Source organism: Rhinoraja longicauda, chromosome 16, assembly GCF_053455715.1.
Source record: "Rhinoraja longicauda isolate Sanriku21f chromosome 16, sRhiLon1.1, whole genome shotgun sequence".
NCBI lineage: Eukaryota > Metazoa > Chordata > Chondrichthyes > Rajiformes > Arhynchobatidae > Rhinoraja > Rhinoraja longicauda.
In genome coordinates, this window is record NC_135968.1 from 7,736,101 (window position 1) to 7,757,723 (window position 21,623).

At 48.5% G+C, this 21,623-nt stretch overlaps 1 protein-coding gene across 9 annotated transcripts in view; it reads left to right on the plus strand.

The window, feature by feature from the left end:
• The window catches only part of rnls (renalase, FAD-dependent amine oxidase), a 105,832-nt gene that overhangs the window by 15,705 nt on the left and 68,504 nt on the right, over positions 1-21,623 (plus strand). For all 9 annotated transcript variants that reach the window (XM_078413158.1, XM_078413155.1, XM_078413159.1 and 6 more), the window contains one exon: positions 1,658-1,810. In XM_078413158.1, the coding sequence (XP_078269284.1) occupies positions 1,658-1,810 (153 nt within the window). The remainder of the gene's footprint in view (positions 1-1,657; positions 1,811-21,623) is intronic.

Below are 21,623 nucleotides of genomic sequence, written 5' to 3' on the forward strand. Positions count from 1 at the left end.
GCACATTTTGTGTATTAAACTACCCACCACTCCTACCTAGATACCAGCCGAGCGTTTTGTGTTCTCAATTCAGATTTCCAGCATCAACTATTATTATGGGTTTAATTTCTCCCAGATTTATGATTATTTAAATTATCCTAATATCCTAACTTGCAATCCTCCTAAATTGGTTTAGTTTAGGTTAGTTTAGTTTTGAGATACACACAGCGCGGAAACAACCACCTTTCGGTCCACCGAGTTCGCGCCGACCAGCGATCCCCACACACTGACACTATCCTACACACACTAGGAACAATTTACACTTATACCAAGCCAATTAACCTGTAAACCTTTTTTTGATGGTGAAGGGGAATAGATTTATAGACAATAGGTGCAGGAGTAGGCCATTCGGCTTGTAGAGCCAGCACTGCCATTCAATGTGATCATGGCTGATCATTCTCAATCAGTACCCCGTTCCTGCCTTCTCCCCATACCCCCTGACTCCGCTATCCTTAAGAGCTCTATCTAGCTCTCTCTTGAATAGGAATTTCATAGGAATCGGGGGGGGGGGGGGGGGGGGGTAACTTTTTCACACAGAGGGTGGTGGGTGTATGGAACAAGCTGCCAGAGGAGGTAGTTGAGGCTGGGACTATCCCAACATTTAAGAAACAGTTGGACAGGTGCATGGATAGGACAGGTTTGGAGGATTATGGGCCAAGCGAAGGTAAGTGGGACTAGGGTAGCCGGGACATTGTTGGCCGGTGTGGGAGAGTTGGGCCGAAGGCCTGGTTTCCACATTGTGGCTATGACTCTATAACTCTATGACACTCCAGCACCTATTCCATTTCTCCAGAGATGCTGTCTCAGACCCGCTGAGTTACTCCAGCTTTTTTGTGCCTATCTTCGGTGTAAACCAGCATCCGCAGATCTTTCCTACACGCCGCCTATCCATGTTCTCCAGGGATGCTGCCTGACCCGCTGAGTTACTCCAGGCCTCTGTGTCTTCTTCTGAAGAAGGGTCCCGACCTGAAACCTCACCTGCCCGTGACTACCAGAGATGCTGCTTGACCTTTGTGTCCCTTTAGTGCATTAATCGGCAACTGCTGTTCCTTGTTTTGAATGAATGAATGAATGAATGAATGAATGAATAGGTTTATTGGCCAAGTATGCATATGCAAGGAATGTGCCTTGGTGCCCCGCTCACAAATGACAACACAAACATACAGTTAACAATAAAGCATAAACACATCAAAACAATAAGGATACACCATTACGGTCTAAACATGTGGGTGAAAATAAACCAGAGCAAAAAAGAGACTACAGACTTTGGTTATTGAGTAGAACCATCACTCGTGGAAAAAAGCTGTTTTTATGTTTGGCTGTGGCTGCTTTGACAGTCCGGAGACACCTTCCAGAGGGAGGGGTGCTTCAAAGAGTTTGTGGCCAGGGTGAGAGGGGTCAGAGATGATCTTGCCCGCTCGCTTCCTGGCCCTTGCAGTGTACAGTTCGTCAATGGGGGGGAAGGTTGCAGCCAACAACCTTCTCAGCTGTGCGAACGATCCGTTGCAGCCTCCGGATGTCGTGCTTGGTGGCTGAGCCAAACCGGACCATGATGGACAAGGTGAGGACGGACTCAATTTTCTGCCTAATTTCATGCCTAATTTCTTTCAAAATTTAGACGTGCTGTACAGTCGCCGTGTTACCCGCATCAACCTCAAAGAGGGAAAATTGGAGGTGTGCAGTGACTCGGGCCCGGCGGAAATGTTTGATGCCGTCGTCCTGACGATGCCTGTTCCTCAGATTCTTAAACTACAAGGAGACATGAAGAGCCGTAAGTGTACTTTCTTCCAAATGAAGCTAAGAATCGCTATCGCCAACACCAATAAATAAGCGAGTTCGGTATTCCGACTGGGCATGCGCAGGTCATAGGTCATAGGCAATAGGTCGCGGGGGCATAGAATTGTCGCCAGCTGATCAGCTATGTGTAAACAAACCTTCGCTTCATCCGTTTTTTCCAGTTTTTCTCCGAATAGGTAAGAAAATACTGTTTTCAAAACTGTTAATTTGGTGTATATAGACAATAGACAATAGACAATAGGTGCAGGAGTAGGCCATTCAGCCCTTCGAGCCAGCACCGCCATTCAATATGATCATGGCTGATCACTCTCAATCAGTACCCCGTTCCTGCCTTCTCCCCATACCCCCTCACTCCGCTATCCTTAAGAGCTCTATCCAGCTCTCTCTTGAAAGCATCCAACGAACTGGCCTCCACTGCCTTCTGAGGCAGAGAATTCCACACCTTCACCACTCTCTGACTGAAAAAGTTCTTCCTCATCTCCGTTCTATATATGGTTAATTAGTAAAAACTACGATGATTTTTTATTTATTTTTTCTGCTTTATGCGGTGAGTTCCCCTCAACTCTCCCGGACCCTTTAACTTGTCCCGGAGCCGTGGAACCGTGGCGGCCGCGGCGGCGGGGACTGGAAGCAGAAGCTGCCGGTGAAGGTTCAACGGGAGAGCGGATCGCCACCGACCCAGAGCCGGGACAAAGCGAGAGATCGCAGCGCCCCCTCGCAAACAACAAACTCACGGAAACTTCGCTCCTCGCCGCCGCACGCCGCCGCTCACCCCGGGGATGCGGGGCTTCTGAACAACAACTACAACACTTGTGTTTGTTCTTATTTCACTGCATTAGAGGGAGACAATAGACAATAGGTGCAGGAGGAGGCCATTCGGCCCTTCAAGCCAGCACCGCCATTCAATGTGATCATAGCTGATCATTCTCAATCAGTACCCCGTTCCTGCCTTCTCCCCATACCCCCTGACTCCGCTATCCTTAAGAGCTCTATCTAACTCTCTCTTGAATGCATTCAGAGACTTGGTCTCCACTGCCTTCTGAGGCAGAGAATTCCACAGATTCACAACTCTCTGACTGAAAAAGTTTTTCCTCATCTCAGTTCTAAATGGCCTACCTCTTATTCTTAAACTGTGGCCCCTGGTTCTGGACTCCCCCAACATTGGGAACATGTTTCCTGCCTCTAACGTGTCCAACCCCTTAATAATCTTATACGTTTCGATAAGATCCCCTCTCATCCTTCTAAATTCCAGCCTAGTCGCTCCAGTCTTTCAACATATGACAGTCCCGCCATTCCGGGAATTAACCTAGTAAACCCACGCTGCACCTACGGGCCGGGGAAGAGAGTGGAGGAGCGGCGCAGATCTCGCTGGCGCTGGGAGAGGGAGAGGGGAGAGATCCATTTCCGAGTCTGTTCATAAGTGATAGGAGCAGAATTAGGCCGTTCGGCCCATCAAGTCTACCCGCCATTCAATCGTGGCTAATCTAGCTTTCCCTCCTAACCCCATTCTCCTGCCATAACCCTGACACCTGTACTAATCAAGAATCCACCTCCCGTCTGGACTACTGCAACAGCCTCCTCCTCTATGGCGCACCCTCAAAAATCATCAGTAAACTTCAATACATTCAAAACTCCGCTGCCCGTCTACTCACCCACACCCCGATCCGTGACCATATCACCCCCGTCCTTTACAAACTCCACTGGCTCCCCATCCCCCAGAGAATCCAGTACAAAATCCTCCTCATAACCTACAAAGCCCTCCATAACCTGGCCCCATCCTACCTGACCGACCTCCTCCACAGGCACACTCCCACATGCACCCTCCGCTCTGCTGCTGCCAATCTCCTGTCCCCCCACATCCGGACCAAACTCAGATCCTGGGGGGACAGGGCTTTCTCCATCGCTGCTCCCACCCTATGGAACTCACTACCCCAAACCGTTAGAGACTCCTCCACACTCACCACAATCAAAACATCGCTGAAGTCTCACCTGTTCAGTACTGCCTTCAACCACTGAAGGTCACCTCACCTTCTGTCTCCTTTCTCTGTTTGTTTACTTATTTATCTATTTATTCATTTCCCTATGTTCTCTAAATCTCTGTAAAGCGTCTTTGAGTATATGAAAAGCGCTATATAAATGTAATGTATTATTATTATTATTATCTCTGCCTAACAAATATTCATTGACTTGCCCTCCACAGTCTGTACACTGTAAATGGCTCGACTGTAACCATGTGTTGTCTTTCCGCTGACTAGTTAGCGCAACAAAAGCTTTTCACTGTACCTCGGTACACGTGACATTGAACTAAACTCAAAAGGGGGCAGGATAGTGTGAGAAATGGCTGTGCATTCACGAAGAGCACCGGCAAGAGAGGGAGTCAAATGTTCAAGGCTGTTGTCCAAGGGTTAGTTATCCAAACTTGAAGCGTCCCGACCCGAAATATCGTCCATCCATGTCAATAGACAATAGGTGCAGGAGGAGGCCATTCGGCCCTTCGAGCCAGCACCACCATTCAATGTGACCAAGGCTGATCATTCTCAATCAGTACCCTGTTCCTGCCTTCTCCCCATACCCCCTGACTCCGCTCTATCCAGCTCTCTCTTGAATGCATTCAGAGACTTGGCCTCCACTGCCTTCTGAGGCAGTGAATTCCACAGATTTACAACTCTCTGACTGAAAAAGTTTTTCCTCATCTCCGTTCTAAATGGCTTACCCCTTATTCTTAAACTGTGGCCCCTGGTTCTGGACTCCCCCAACATTGGGAACATGTTTCTTGCCTCTAACGTGTGTAACCACTTAATAATCTTATATGTTTCGATAAGATCCCCTCTCATTCTTCTAAATTCCAGTGTACACAAGCCTAGCCACTCCAGTCTTTCAACATATGACAGTCCCGCCATTCCGGGAATTAACCTAGTAAACCTACGCTGCACGCCTTCAATAGCAAGAATATCCTTCCTCAAATTTGGAGACCAAAACTGCACACAGTACTCCAGGTGCGGTCTCACTAGGGCCCTGTGCAACTGCAGAAGGACCTCTTTGCTCCTGTACTCAACTCCTCTTGTTATCAAGTCAAGTCAAGTCAATTTTATTTGTATAGCACATTTAAAAACAACCCACGTTGACCAAAGTGCTGTACATCTGATTAGGTACTAATTTAAAAAAAATGAAACATACAGTAGCACGCAAACAGTTCACAGCGCCTCCTCAATGAGCCTCAAACTCTAGGGAGTAGAAATAGGTTTTGAGCCGGGACTTAAAGGAGTCGATGGAGGGGGCAGTTCTGATGGGGAGAGGGATGCTGTTCCACAGTCTAGGAGCTGCAACCGCAAAAGCGCGGTCACCCCTGAGCTTAAGCCTAGACCGCGGGATAGTGAGTAGCCCCAAGGCCAACATTCCATTGGCTTTCTTCACTGCCTGCTGTACCTGAATGCTTCCTTTCAGTGACTGTCCTCCAGAGATGCTGCCTGGCCAGCTGAGTTACTCCAGCACCACGTGTCTTTTTTTGTAAACCAACATCTGCAGTTCCCTGCGCCGACCTCTACTTAAGAATGAAGCTAGATTCTGCATCAATGGTTCAGTGGTGCAGAGTATTGTAGCAACACCACAGTTGCAATCCAGATTAACAGCCCGCAAAACTTGCTCGAACAAATATTTTTTTAATGCTTAGGTATACTTTTAAATAATTACCATTTTTAGATTTTCAGCTGTCGACAAATTTTGAAATAGTAGCAAAACGGTAATACGTTATTGCCAAAGGATTTGTCCCTGCTGCTTAAATATTTACAATCCCTAAAGGTTATGGCACTGGAAGCATAAACCACATCTGTGATAAATTATTTTTAAAAAGTCATCCCATGGTTTTGCGATTGTACGTGTCGCTGTATATCTGCCTTCCTTTCTTTTTTTTTTTTATCCTTCTTTATGTGCAAGGATTATGTTACTGTAAAGCTGAAACAGCTCTGCACAATTTTGGAACAAAGCAGGGTGGCGCAGTGGAAGAGTTGCTGCCTCACAGCGCCAGAGACCCGGGTTCCATCCCGACCACGGGTGATGTCAGAGGCATCAGATTTTAGATTTAGATTTAGAGATACAGCGCGGAAACAGGCCCTTCGGCCCACCGAGTCCGCGCCGCACAGCGACCCCCGCACATTGACACTACCCTGCACACACTGGGGACAATTTTTACATATTACCCAGTCAATTAACCTACAAACCTGTACGTCTTTGGAGTGTGGGAGGAAACCGAGGATCTCGGAGAAAACCCACGCAGGTCACGGGGAGAACGTACAGACTCCGTACAGAGACGGCGCCCGTAGTCAGGATCGAACCTGAGTCTCCGGCGCTGCATTCGCTGTAAGGCAGCAACTCTACCGCTGCGCCACCGTGCCGCCCGGTCACGGGGAGAACGTACAAACTACGTACAGACGGCGCCCGTAGTCAGGATCGAACCCGAGTCTCCGGCGCTGCATTCGCTGTAAGGTAGCAACTCTACCGCTGCACCACCATGCCACCCAAGTGATACAGTGTGGGAACAGGCCCCTCCGGCCCAACTTGCCCGCACCGGCCAACATGTGCCAGCTACACTGGTCCCACCTGCCCCGCCTTTGATCCATATCCCTCCAAACCTGTCCTATCCATGGACCTGTCCAACTGTTTCTTAAATGTTGGGATATTCCCTGCCTCAACTGCCTCAATTCTCTGCCACAGAAGGCAGAGGAGGCCAATTCGCTGGATGAGTTTAAAAGAGAGTTAGATAGAGCTCTAGGGGCTAGTGGAATCAAGAGGTATGGGGAGAAGGCAGGCACGGGTTACTGATCGTGGATGATCAGCCATGATCACAATGAATGGTGATGTGCTGGCTCGAAGGGCCAAATGGCCTGCTCCTGCACCTATTTTCTATGTTTCTACCTCCTCTGGCAGCTTGTTCCATACACCCACCACCCTTTGTGTGAAAAGGTTATGCCTCAGATTCCTATTAAATCATTTTCCCCTTCACCTTGAACCCATGTCCCCTGGTCCTCGATTTCCCTAATAGGGGCAAGAGATTCTGTGCATCCGCCCGATCTATTCCTCTCATGATTCCCCTATCTGCTGCGCCGCAGAATGCATCTGTCTGGCCTCTGATCACGTAGTAACAGTAACAGTGTCTGGGGGAATTCCGTGGCTGAGACCATCTATTTCTCCAAGATGAGGTCGAGGCACAGCCAAGGGAGTGACGGAGGGACCTAAAAGGAAAGGATCTAAATATAAACCAATGATACAGAGATTCAGCCATCATCGCCCTCCCACGCACATTCCACGGGTCATAAGTGATAGGAATAGAATTAGGCCATTTTGGCCCATCACGTCTACTCTGCCATTCAATCGTGGCTGATCAATCTCTCCCTCCTCAACCCCATCCTCCCGCCTTCTCCCCAAAACCTCCGACACCTGTACTCATCAAAAATCTATCTATCTCTGCCTTAAAAAAATATTCACTGACAAAGAGAGTTAGATAGAGCTCTAGCGGCTAGTGGAATCAAGAGGTATGGGGAGAAGGCAGGCACGGGTTACTGATCGTGGATGATCAGCCATGATCACAATGAATGGTGATGTGCTGGCTCGAAGGGCAAAATGGCCTGCTCCTGCACCTATTTTCTATGTTTCTATCTCCTCTGGCAGCTTGTTCCATTCACCCACCACCCTTTGTGTGAAAATGTTACCCCTCAGATTCCTATTAAATCTTTTCCCCTTCACCTTAAACCTATGTCCTCTGGTCCTCGATTCACCTAATCTGGGCAAGAGACTCTGTGCATCTCCCCGATACATTCTTCTCTTGATTTTATACTCCTCAATAAGATCACCCCTCATCCTCTTGTGCTCCAAGGAATAGAGACCCAACCTACTCAACTCTCCCTATAGCTCAGGCCCTCTACCCTGGCAACATCCTTGTAAATCTTCTCTGTACCCTTTCCAGCTTGACAACATGGTGCCCAGAGCTGAATACAATACTCTAAATGCGGCCTCACCAACATCCTATACAACTGCAATATGACCTCCCAACCTCTATACTCAATACTCTGACTGATGAAGGCCAATGTGCCAAACGCCTTTTTGACCACCCGATCCACCTGCGCCTCCACCTACAAGGAACTATGCACCTGCACTCCTAGATCCCTCTGCTTTACAACACTCCCCAGAGCCCTTCTACTCACTGTGTGGGTCCTGCCCATGATAGACTTTCCCAAAATGCAACACCTTACATTTCTCTTCTCATTCAACTTCTCAATGAAGAATTCCTTATTCTTCTAATAAGGAATGGTCGCATTAAATTCCATCAAACATTTCACAGCCCACTTGGCCAATTGATCAAGATCCTGCTGCAATTTTTCACAACCATCTTCACTATGCAGAACCACCCACTTTCATACCATCTACAAACTTGCTAATCTTGCCCTGTATGTTCTCATCCAAATCATTGAAATGGATGCCAAACAGTAAAGGGCCCAGCAACGAACCCTGAGGAGCATCACTAGTCACAGGCTTCTAGTCCGAGAAGCAACCTTCCACCATCTTCCTTCCCTGAAGCCAATTTTCTATCCATTCAGCTATCTTTTCTTGGATCCAATGTGATCTAACCTTCCAGAGCAGTCTACCGTGTGGAACCTTGTCGAGTGCTTTGCTGAGGTCCATATGTGCAACATCTACAGCTGTGCCCACATCGACCTTTTTGGTCACATCTTCAAAAGACTCAATCAGATTTGTGAGACACGACCTCCCACGTACAAACCCATGCTGACTATCCCTAATCAGCCCTTGTTCACCTAAATCCCTGTATTATTCTATCCCTCAGAATACACTCTAGTAACTCTAGAAAGGAGTTTGTATATTCTCCCTGTGGCCTGCGTAAGTTTCTTTCCGGGAGCTCCGGTTTCCTCCCACATTCACAAGATGTACGGGTTTGTAGGCCAATTGGCTTTGGTAAAAAAAATTGTAAATTGTCCCTAGTGTGCAGGATCGTGCTAATGTACGGAGTGATCGCCGGTCAGCATAGACTCAGTAGGCCGAAGGGCCTGTTTCTGTGCTGTATCTTTAAAGTCTGTAGTCTTAACGAGGACATGACAGGTGCAACATAACTGTTTTAAAGTATTTTGCAGATCGGTTGATTTTATACGGATCTGCATATTTTATGTTTAAATCACAAAGGGTGGTGGGTGTAGGGAACAATAGACAACGGGTGCAGGAGGAGGCTATTCGGCCCTTCGAGCCAGCACCGCCATTCAATGTGATCATGGCTGATCATTCTCAATCAGTACCCCGTTCCTGCCTTCTCCCCATACCCCCTGACTCCGCTATCCTTAAGAGTATCTAGCTCTCTCTTGAATGCATTCAGAGAATTGGCCTCCACTGCCTTCTGAGGCAGAGAATTCCACAGATTCACAACTCTCTGACTGAAAAAGTTTTTCCTCATCTCAGTTCTAAATGGCCTACCCCTTATTCTTAAACTGTGGCCCCTTGTTCTGGACTCCCCCAACATTGGGAACATGTTTCCTGCCTCTAACAAGCTGCCACAGGAGGTAATTGAGGCTGGGACTATCCCAGTGTTTAACAAACACTTAGACAGGTACGTGGATAGGACAGGTTTGGAGGGATATGGACCAAGCGTAGACCAAGCATAGCTGGGACATTGTTTGCCTGGTGTGGGCAAGTTGGGCCGAAGGGCCTGTTTCCACGCTGCAATACTCTATGACTCTAAATCTATCAAAGGGGATAAGATGCATTAGAAAAATAGGTATTCCCTGTTGGAAATTCAACGTTTAGGTTTAGATTTATTATTGTCACTTGCTCTGAGATACAGTGAAAAGCTACAGTTTCACTGAACACTTGCGCTCGGTCCACCGAGGACAACTGGACCTCCTGGTTACCAACCATTTCAACTCCCCTTCCCAATCCCACACTGACCTTTCTGCTATGGGCCTCCTTCATTGCGAGAGTGATGCCACACGCAAACTGGAGGAATAGCACCTCATATTCCATTTGTTATTCAAGTTAGGAAAAGGGGACGTACAACGAGATCTGGGTGTCCTAGTGCATCAGTCACTGAAAGGAAGCATGCAGGTACAGCAGGCAGTGAAGAAAGCCAATGGAATGTTGGCCTTCATAACAAGAGGAGTTGAGTATAGGAGCAAAGAGGTCCTTCTGCAGTTGTACAGGGCCCTAGTGAGACTGCACCTGGAGTACTGTGTGCAGTTTTGGTCTCCAAATTTGAGGAAGGATATTCTTGCTATTGAGGGCGTGCAGCGTAGGTTTACTAGGTTAATTCCCGGAATGGCGGGACTATCATATGTTGAAAGACTGGAGCGGCTAGGCTTGTATACACTGGAATTTAGAAGGATGAGAGGAGATCTTATCGAAACATATAAGATTATTAAGGGGTTGGACACGTTAGAGGCAGGAAACATGTTCCCAATGTTGGGGGAGTCCAGAACAAGGGGCCACAATTTAAGAATAAGGGGTAGGCCATTTAGAACTGAGAAGAGGAAAAACTTTTTCAGTCAGAGAGTTGTGAATCTGTGGAATTCTCTACCTCAGAAGGTAGTGGAGGCCAATTCTCTGAATGCATTCAAGAGAGAGCTAGATAGAGCTCTTAAGGATAGAGGAGTCAGGGGGTATGGGGAGAAGGCAGGAACGGGGTACTGATTGAGAATGATCAGCCGTGATCACATTGAATGGCGGTGCTGGCTCGAAGGGCTGAATGGCCTCCTCCTGCACCTATTGTCTATTGAATATTCCATTCTCCAGTTTTTGTTAACCCCTACAACCACTCCCCTCCCCCTTCCTTTCTCTCCCCACCCCCTGCCCCTTTTAACCTCCCTCCATGCCTTGCACCTATTTCTCCCCTCCCCCACCACTCTCATTCCTTCCTCTGGCTTCACAATTTGCAACTCTTCAATTCTTTTGTCTCACACCTTCGGTTCGAATCTTCTGGCCTTTGTCCCAACCATCTGCTTAACCTCCGCCCCTCCCCAACTAGTGTCTACCGATCACCTGCCAAGTTTTGTCCAGTGTAAGAAGGAACTGCAGATGCTTCAGGAGATAGACACAAAGTGCTGGAGTAACTCAGTGGGTCAGGCAGCGTCTCCGGAGAAAAAGGTGATGTTTCGGGTCAGAACCCTTCTTCAGACCGAAATACTTTTGTCCTGATTCTCCTCTCTCCCAACTTTCTTCCCTCCTGCCCCCCCCCCCCCCACCCCTCTACTGTCAGTCTGAAAAGTGTCTTAACCTGAAACGTCACCCATTCATTTTCTCCACAGACGCTGCCCGACCCGCTGAATTACTCCATAACTTTGTGACTTTTTTTTGTTGTAAACTAGCAGCTGCACTTCTTTGTGTCGACAGTGAACAGCTTTGTTTTTCGCGCTATCCACTCCAGTCAGTTAATAGTGGACCATTGTGCGCTGCATACAGCGAATGCAGCGCCGGAGACTCAGGTTCGATTCTGACTACGGGTGCCGTCTGTACGGAGTTTGTACGTTCTCCCCGTGACCTGCGTGGGTTTTCTCCGAGATCTTCGGTTTCCTCCCACACTCCAAAGACGTACAGGTTTGTAGGTTAATTGGCTGGGTAATATGTTAAAACAAATTGTCCCTAGTGTGTGTAGGATAGTGTTAATGTGCGGGGATCGCTGGGCGGCGCGGACTCGGTGGGCCGAAGGACCTGTTTCCGCGCTGTATCTCTAAATCTAAAAAAGAAATCTAAATCCTCGATCATCGGTGCCGCCTCTGATTTGTTCCCTACCTTTTCACACCTTCAGTTTTCCCACTCCCTGACTCTCAGTCTGAAGAAAGGTCTCATCCCGAAAGGTTGCCTGTTCCTTTTCTCCAGAGATGCTGCCTGCCCCGGCTGAGTTACTCCAGCATTTTGTGTCTATGGTTTTTCCAGATCTCCTAAAAATGCGTGTCTCCTCCGGGTACTCCGGTTTCCTCCCACATTCCAGAGACGTGCAGGTTTGTAGGTTAATTGGCTTCGGTAAAATTGTAAATTGCCCCCAGTGTGTGTAGGATAGTGTTGGTGTGCGGGGATCGCTGGTCGGCGCAGAATCATAGAAACATAGAAAATAGGTGCAGGAGGAGGCCATTCGGCCCTTTGAGCCCGCACTGCCATTCATTGTGATCATCCACAATCAGTAACCTGTGCCTGCCTTCTCCCCATATCCATTGATTCCACTAGCCCCCAGAGCTCTATCTAACTCTCTCTTAAATCCATCTAGTAATTTGGCCTCCACTGCCCTCCGTGGCAGAGAATTCCACAAATTCACAACTCTCTGGGTGAAAAAGTTCCTTCTTCTCACCACAGTTTAAAATGGCCTCCCCCTTTATTCTAGTGAATCAGTGGGCCGAGGAGCCTGTTTCTGCGCTGTATCGCTAAACTAAAAACTAAAACCTGACCCACTGAGTTACTCCAGCATTTTGTGTCCATCTTCAAATCAGATAATCCCACGCTCCGGTATCGATCCAGCGAAGGGAACGATACAGAGGGCAGAAAGATACAGAGTGCGTTCTACAGAAGGCATGGAGTTAACTTGACGACTCTGACCTAGAGACTGCATGGCCAGCAGAAAGAAGGGGGAAGTAGACGATTTCAGTAACGTGCCGTTGTTCATCACAGGACACAAGGTGGCAGCACGAGCGAGTCGTTAGATGGACTACAGTGCAAGGCAGAGGGCAAACTTTGGTCTGGAAACAATTTTCTGCACCGAAACTCGCCCAGGTTAAGCAGCTTCCAAAATTGGTCTGACAAGGTTGCCACCTATTCGGTTGAGTCCCTCAGGCCTTGAAAGGTAGACCATTGCCGAACGATCTTTGCTGAGCAGGCACTTGCGTCCGAGCCAACGCTGTGTGCAGAGCGACAGAGACAAAACCCTGATTTTGATTCCGGCTACTTTCAGTCTTGTGGCCATTTAAAAACAAAAACGACGGGAGGGGGAGGGGGAGGGGGAGGGGGGGGGGGTTTAATCCTTCCTCTTGTTCGTAGCTTGGACGGCGTTTGCGAAAAAGACTCGTGATATCTCGTCCTGAGTCGGGGTTTGAGACCAGAACCAAACTTCTGGCAGGTGGGATCTCCGGTGAGGTCCCATCTTGGAGACCAGCAACACTGCCTCAATTTAATGCCCCGACATTTCACGTTGGAAAACCCCCTATTCTCACCCCGCTCAACCTCACCTCCTCCTTACGCTCCGATTATCCCCTCCTCTGCATTGTTTGGATCCCCCGTTGATTGTAATTTTGATCCATAATGGTGGCCCTGCCCGCAAATACTCGCGCGATTAAAACCTTGCGAACAAAAACTCCCCCCCCCACCCCACCCCCCAACCGTAATTATTTCGACCACATTTAGCCCAGTGCTTCCCAGTTGCCTGACAGATGTATCGGCAATTTAATTATCGGGGCCCTGACTGTTCAGACCTATATTTAGGCCTGTGTCGCAGTCCTCGTTTTTGTGCAGTTTATAACCTTTCTCAGGCCCGAACTCTGTAACAGTAGCTGAATTCTACATGAAACAGATGCAGCTGGCAACTTTTTTTTTTTGGCAAGAAGTGAAAGAGATTGGAGATGAACGGGAAGGGAAAAGATAAGAGTCACAGAACCTTATGGCGTGGAAACAGGCCCTTCGGCCCAACCTGCCCACATCGGGCCAACATGTCCCATCTACACCCCTTCCCCACACCTACACCTACACCTGTCCCTTCATAACGAGAGGATTTCAGTATAGGAGTAAAGAGGTTCTTCTGCAGTTGTATAGGGCCCTGATACCACATCTGGAGTATTGTGTACAGTTTTGCTCTCCTAATTTGAGGAAGGACATCTTTGTAATTGAGGCAGTGCGGCGTAGGTTCACGAGATTGATCCCTGGGATGGCGGGACTGTCATATGAGAAAAGACTGAAAAGACCTAGGCTTGTATTCACTGGAGTTTAGAAGGATGAGAGGGGATCTTATAGAGACATATAAAATTATAAAGGGACTGGACAAGCTAGATGCAGGAAAAATGTTCCCAATGTTGGGGGAGTCCAGAACAGTCTTAGAATAAAGGGTCGGCCATTTAAAACTGAGGTGAGAAGGAACTTTTTCACCCAGGGAGTTGTGAATTTGTGGAATTCTCTGCCACAGAGGGCAGTGGAGGCCAAATCACTGGATGAATTTAAGAGAGAGTTAGATAGAGCTCTGGAGGCTTGTGGAATCAAGAGATATGGGGAGAAGTTGGGCACAGGTTACTGATTGTGGATGATCAGCCATGATCACATTGAATGGCGGTGTTGGCTCAAAGGGCCAAATGGCCTCCTCCTGCACCTATTTTCTATGTTTCTTCACTGTCCTACCTGCCTGCGTTTGGCCCCTATCCCTCCAAACCTGTCGTATCCATGCACGCGTCAAAACGTTTCTTAAATGTCCTCTCCTCTGGCAGCTCGTTCCGTAAAACCCCCACCGCCTGTGTGGAAAAAAAGTTACCCCTCAGATTCCCATTAAATCTCTCCATTGATCGGCTGACGAATGACAAAGTCAAGTCAAGTCAAGTCAATTTTATTTGTATAGCACATTTAAAAACAACCCACGTTGACCAAAGTGCTTTACGTCAGTTCAGGCACTAAGAACGAACATACAATGGCACACAAACATAACAGCACATACATAAACAGTTCACAGCGCCCCCTTCAGAGGGCCTCAAACGCTAGGGAGTAGAAATAGGTTTTGAGCCTGGACTTAAAGGAGTCGATGGAGGGGGCAGTTCTGGTGGGCAGTTCTGATGATGGACAAAGGATTGTGAGGCGAAAAGGAGACAAAAGAGTGTCAGATAAGGAGAGGAGAGGAGTGAAATGTGAGGCCGGAGGGAGGGATGTGGGTGGAAGGGGACAGGGAGGAGGGGAAATGGGTGACTCACAGATGGGAGATGATTCTGTGAAGGAAGGTAAAGTGGCAAGTTGACTGAGGGGGGGGGGGGGGGGGGGGGGGCTGGGGGTGAGTGGGAGATAGAGGCCAGGTGGGGATAGTGGGGATAGGCCCAAGAATGGGTCGACTGGGCTTGTATTCACTGGAATTTAGAAGGATGAGAGGGGATCTTATAGAAACATATACAATTCTTAAGGGATTGGACAGGCTAGATGCAGGAAAAAATGTTCCCCATGTTGTGGGAATCCAGAACCAGGGGTCACAGTTTAAGAACAAGGGGTAGGCCATTTATGACTGAAAAGCTTTTCCACCCAGGGAGTTGTGAATCTGTGGAATTCTCTGCCACAGAAGACGGTGGAGGCCAATTCACGGGATGTTGTCAAGAGGGAGTTAGATTTAGCTCTTAATGAGTTATGTTTTCCATTTAGTTTAGGTTAGTTTAGTTTAGGGATATAACGCGGAAACAGCCCCTACGGCCCACCGAGACCGCGCCGACCAGCGATCCCCGCACACCTACACAATCCTACACACACCGTGGATAATTTACAATTTTACCAAGCCAATTAACCTCCAAACCTGTACATCTTTGGAGTGTGGGAAGAAACCGGAGCATCCCGGGAAAACCCCACGTGGTCACAGGAAGAATGTTCAAAATCCGTACAGACAGCACCTATATTATTCCTGACCTACCACCCTTTGTGTAAAAGAAGTTGCCCCTCAGGTTCCCATTAAATCTTTCCCTTCTCACCTTAAATATATGTCCTCTGGTTCTCGATTCCCCTTCTTCGGGTAAACCACTCTGTGTGTTTACCCGATCTATTCCTCTCATGATTTTATACAGCTCTATAAGATCACCCCTCATCCTCCTGCGCTCCAAGGAATAGAGTCCCAGCCTGCTCAACCTCTCCCGATAGCTCAGGCACTCGAGTCCTGGCAACATCCTCGTAAATCTTCTCTGCGCCCTTTCCAGCTTGCAAACATCCTTCCTAAAACACGGTGACCAAAACTGAACAGAATTCTCAAACATGGCTTCACCAATGTTTTATATAACTGTACATAACATAACCTCCCAACATCTATACTCATTGTATACATTTACCTGATATTCACAGGTTCACAAGTGATAGGAGTAGAATTAGGCCATTCGGCCCATCGGGTCTACTCCACCATTCAATCATGGCTGATCTCAGCCTCTTAATCCAATTTTCCTGCCTTCTCCCCATAACCTGACACCCGTTCTAATCAAGAATTTGTCCATCTCTGCCGTGAAAATTATCCACTGACTTGGCCTCCACAGCCCTCTGTGCCAATGAGTTCCAAAGATTAACTACCCTCTGACTAAAGAAGTTCCTCCTCACCTCCTTTCTAAAAGAGCGCCCTTTAATTCGGAGGCTGTGACCTCTGGTCCCAGACTCTTCCACCAGTGGAAACTTCCTCTCCACATCCACTCTATCTGTGCCTCTCATTATTCTGTAAGTTTCGACCTCCTAAACTCCAGTGAGTACAGGCCCAGTGCTGCTGTTAAGCGATCATCTTATGCTAACCCACTCATTCCTGGGATCAGAATCCGGAAATGCCTGCAAGTTGTCCCAAAATAGGAAATTCTTCACTGCCCGGATCATTATCACTTTAAAATGCAAAGCGTTGCTGCCTCCGACGTTGTAACAACAAGGCTTGCATGCGGCTCATAGCCGTTCCCTCGGTACAGAGACACGGCTGGATTATGTGACACACTGATCCCAAACAAGTCTCTGCATGTCTCCGGTACCCAGTGCCAATCGACGAGCAAAATTAGACTCTGCGTCCAATTTAGCATCCTGCAGATAAGGATGTTGTGAAGAGAGCAATGTCATGTTGCGTTTTAAAGTATCTCATTGCCGCACATGCAAGCTATGTGCTTTAGTTTAGAGATTCAGCGCGGAAACAGGCCCTTCGGCCCACCCAGTCCGCACCGACCAGCGATCACCCCGCACGTGAACACTACCCCACACACACTGGGGACTATTTTACACTTAAACCAAGCCAATTAACCTACAAACCTGTACGCCTTTGGAGTGTGGTCAGGTTACCGATTGTGGATAATCAACCATGATCACAATGAATTTCAACTCCCCCTCCCATTCCCAGTCTGACCTTTCTGTCATGGGCCTCCTCCAGTGCCATAGTGAGGCCCACTGGAAATTGGAGGAACAGCACCTCATATTTCGCCTGGGCAGCTTGCAGCCCAGTGATATGAACATCGACTTCTCCAACTTTAGATAGTTCCTCTGTCCCTCTCTTCCCCTCCTCCTTCCCAGATCTCCCTCTATCTTCCTGCCTCCACCTATATCCTTCCTTTGTCCCGCCCCCCTGACATCAGTCTGAAAAAAGGGTCTCGACCCGAAACGTCACCCATTCCTTCTCTCCTGAGATGCTGCCTGACCTGCTGAGTTACTCCAGCATTTTGTGAATAAATACCTTCGATTTGTACCAGCATCTGCAGTTTTTTTCTTATACTACAATGAATGGCGGTGCTGGCTCAAAGGGCCAAATGGCCTCCTCCCGCACCTATTTTCAATGTTTCTATGAAACCGAAGATTGCGGAAAAAACCCACATAGGTCACGGGGAGAACGTACAAACTCTGTACAGACAGCGCCCGTGGTCAGGATCGAACCCGGGTGGGTCTCTGGCGCTGTAAGGCAGTAGCTCTACCGCTGCGCCACCCTATTCTCTGAAGCGATGCTCCTTCATTCTCTGGGATCACCCGATGCTAATTATGATGGATGGAAAACATAGTATTTCTAGCAATCTTGTGAGGCGATAGAATCTGCTAAACGGGCAGCACGGTGGCGCAGCGGTAGAGTTGCCGCCTCACAGCGCCAGAGACCCAGGTTCCATCCTGATTACGGGTGCCGTCTGTAAGGAGCTTGCACATTCTCCCCGTGACTTGGGTGGGTTTTCCCTGGAGGCTCCGGTTTCCTCCCACACTCCAAAAGAGTACAGGTTTGTAGGTTTTTTAGATTGGCCAAAATTGTAAATTGTCCCCAGTGTGTGTAGGATAGTGCCAGTGCGCGGGGATCGCAGGTCGGCGCGGACTCGGTGGGCCGAAGGTCCTGTCTCCCCGCCGTATCTCTAAACCAAACTCAGCTAAACAAAAGGGGATGTTGGAACTGGCAGCTGATTTTGGCAGCGGGGCGGGGGATAGTGGTGACGTGTGATGGAGTGCTAAATATATCTGACATCTGCAGAAGGAGGACTGGGCTATTTTAACTCCGGCGTCTCTCGTCACGACAGCGCCAAGCTGTGGGCGGACAAGTGGGGCTGGACGTCCAGGTGATTTGAAACCGCCGCTCGTGGCAAATCAATGGTGGGCATGTCTGCGAAACCAAGCGCAGACCCGGCGACCCTTCAGGCCACCGAGTCCGTGCCAACCACCGATCCCCGTACACCTGTGTCGAGCGGCGTGCCTCAGAGTTCGGTGCTGGGCCCGTTACCGTTTGTCATCCTATATCAGTGAGTTGGATGAGAACAGACACGGCAAGATTAGCAAGTTTGCAGATGATACAAAAGTGGATGGCGTTGCAGATGGTGAAGATGGTTGTGAAAAACTGCAGCAGGATCTTGATCGATTGGCCAGGCGGGCTGAGGAATGGTTGATGGAATTTAATGCAAAGTTAAAAAGTGAGGTGTTGCATTTTGGGAAGTCTAACATGGGCAGGACCTACGCAGTGAATGGTAGGCCTCTGGGGACTGTTGTCGAGCAGAGGGATCTAGGAGCGCAGGTGCGTCGCTCCCTGAAGGTGGAGTCGCAGGTAGATCGGGTGGTCAAAAAGGCTGTTGGCACATTGGCCTTCATCAGGCAGAGTATTGAGTGTAGAAGTTGGACGGTCATGTTGTAGTTGTATAAGACGTTGGTGAGGCTACATTTAGAGTATTGTGTTCAGTTCTGGGCACCGTGTTCGGGAAGATGTTGTCAAGCTGGAAAGGGTACAGAGAAGATTTATGAGGATGTTGGCAGGACTGGAGAGTCAAAGCTACAGGCAGAGGTTGAGCGGGCTGGGACTCTATTCCCTGGAGCGCAGGAGGATGAAGGGTGATCTTATAGAGGTGCATAAGATCATGACAGGAATAGATCGGGTAGATGCACAGAGTCTCTTGCCCAGAGTAGTGATTCGAGGACCAGAGGACGGAGGTTTCAGGTGAAGGGCAAAAGATTTAATAGGAATCTGAGGGGTAACTTTTTCACACAAAGGGTGGTGGGTGTATGGAACAAGCTGCCAGAGGAGGTAGTTGAGGCAGGGAGTATCCCAACATTTAAGAAGCAGTAAGACAGGTACATGGATAGGACAGGTTCGGAGACATATGGACCAAATGCTGGCAGGTGGGAGTAGTGTAGCTGGGACATTGTTGGCCGCTGTGGGCAAGTTGGGTCAAAGGGCCTGTTTCCACACTGTATGACTCTATGACCGTTTCGCCAGACACTTGTGCTCGGACTTGCACCAGGGCCTGTTATATATCCCGACTCAATAAGCCCAATGTCCCTAACCATCTTGATTGTTTTGAGACGCGGAAAACGTCTTTTGATTCGAGGTTTAGAGGGACGTGGGCCAAAAGCAGGCGGGCGGGGCTAGTGTAGATGGAACATGTTGGTTGGCGTGGGCAAGTTGGGCCGATGGGCCCAAAGTTTTCTGTGTCTTGAAACAGTCAAGATGGTTGGGCGTCATTGGGCTGATTGAGCCGTTGATAGCAATGCCAAGAGGTCTATGCTCATGGGCGTTGGCTGATTTTATCAGCCTGGTTACATTTGTGGTGAATGGTGTTAACAAAAGTGCTTTGAAAGGGTAATTTAATAAATGCTGCTGCAAAAAGATGAGCTTCCCTTGTGGATTGATCAAAAGTTGATATCTAGGCTTCAGGGTGGGAAAAATCAAAGACCAGAAGATGCAGCTTAGAGAGCGGGGCAATGTCTAAAGTGGACGTGCAGGCAAAATGTGTAGGAAGGAACTGCAGATGCTGGTTTACATCAAAGATAGGCCCAAAAACCTGGAGTAACTCAACGGGCCAGGCAGCATCTCCCTGGAAAAGGAATAGGTGACATTTCGGGTCTGAAGAAGGGCCTTGACCATTGCGAACTCCACCTTTCCATGGCCATCGGTGCCGCCTCTGATTTGTTCTGTGCCTTTCCATACCTCTAGTTTCCCCCTCCCCTGACTCTCCCGAAACGTCACCCGTTCCTTTTCTCCAGAGATGCTGCCCGGCCCGCTGAGTTACTCCAGCAATTTGTGCCTATCGTGGATGTGCAGGCAGGTGTTTTACACAGAAGGGTGGTGACTGTCCACAATGCGCTGCCAAGGGTAGTGGCTGAAGCAGATACGATGGTAGAATTTAAAAGACTTTGTACCTTGTATCTGTACACTGTGAACGGCTCGATTGTAATCACGTATCGTCTTCCCGCTGACAGGTTAGCACGCAGCGAAAAAAGCTTTTCACTGTACCTCGGTACACGTGACAATAATCTAAACTCAACTAAAGCTTTTGGATAGGCGCGTGGAAATGCAGGGAATGGAGGGTTATGGATTATATGTAGACATTGCTGAGGCCGCACCTAAGAGTCTGGATGATCAGCCATGATCACATTGAATGGCGGTGCAGGCTCGAAGGGCCGAATGGCCTACTCCTGCACCTATTTTCTATGTTTCTATGTTTTTGTCACCCGGCTATAGGAAGGATGTCATTAACCTGAAAAGAGTACGGAGAGGATTCACGAGGATGTTGCCAGGACTTGAGGGTCTGTGCGATTGTGGTTGGGCAGGCTAGGACTTTGTTCATTGGAGTGCAGGAGGCTGAGGGGTGATCTTAGAGAGTCGTAGAGTCATGCAGAGTGGAAACAGGCCCTTTGGCCCAACTTGCCCATGCAGACTAACATGCCCCATCTACATTAGTCCCACCTGCCTGCATTTGGCATGACTGAAGGTGGGCGGCACAGTGGCACGGCTGGCAAAGTTGCTGCCCAACAGCGGTAGAGACCCCGTTTCGATCCCCACCATGGGTGCTGTCTGCACGGAGTTTGTACCTTCTCCCTGTGACCATGTGGGTTTTCTCCGGGTGCTCTGGTTTCCTCCCACATTCCAAAGTCGTGCGGGTGCGTAGGTTAATTGTCTTCTGTAAACTTCCTCTAGTAGGATGCTAAAGTGGGATAACACAGAACTAGTGCGAATGGGGGATCGTTGTTTGGGGCGGACTTAGAGGTCATAAGGGATAGGAGTGGAATTAGGCCATTCGGCCCATCAAGTCTACTCCGCCATTCAATCATGGCTGATCTATCTCTCCCTCCTCACCCCATTCTCCTGCCTTCTCCCCATAACGTCTGACACCCGTGCTAATCAAGAAACCTGTACTAATGAGGGGCATGTTTCCACGCTGTATCTATAAACTAAACTAAAACTCGATGTTCTCCAGAGAGGCTGCCTGCCCCCTTTGGTTACTGGAGCACTTTGTGTCTTATTTAATTAGACACAGATGTGGTAATGTAATTTTAGGTTGAAAGATGGGAGATCTCGTGATGAATGACTGCCCATGAACAAGCTGACAGCTTGGCTCCACCTCTCCACTGTGGAGGTGGGGGCCGTTCGGAGTTTGGACAACGGAAGTTCGTGCCACTTGCCCACTTGCTCCTTCGAGGACTACGTCGCATTAATTATTGCAAAGATAGTGCCATCACACAGAGGCAGCGTACAAATTAGGATAAGGACAGAAACTTGACTTTAGATTTTAGATTTGAGATGTACAGCACTATTATTGTTTGTTTTTGTGTGTATGCATGTGTGCATATATATATATATATATATATATATATATATGCACACACACACACACACA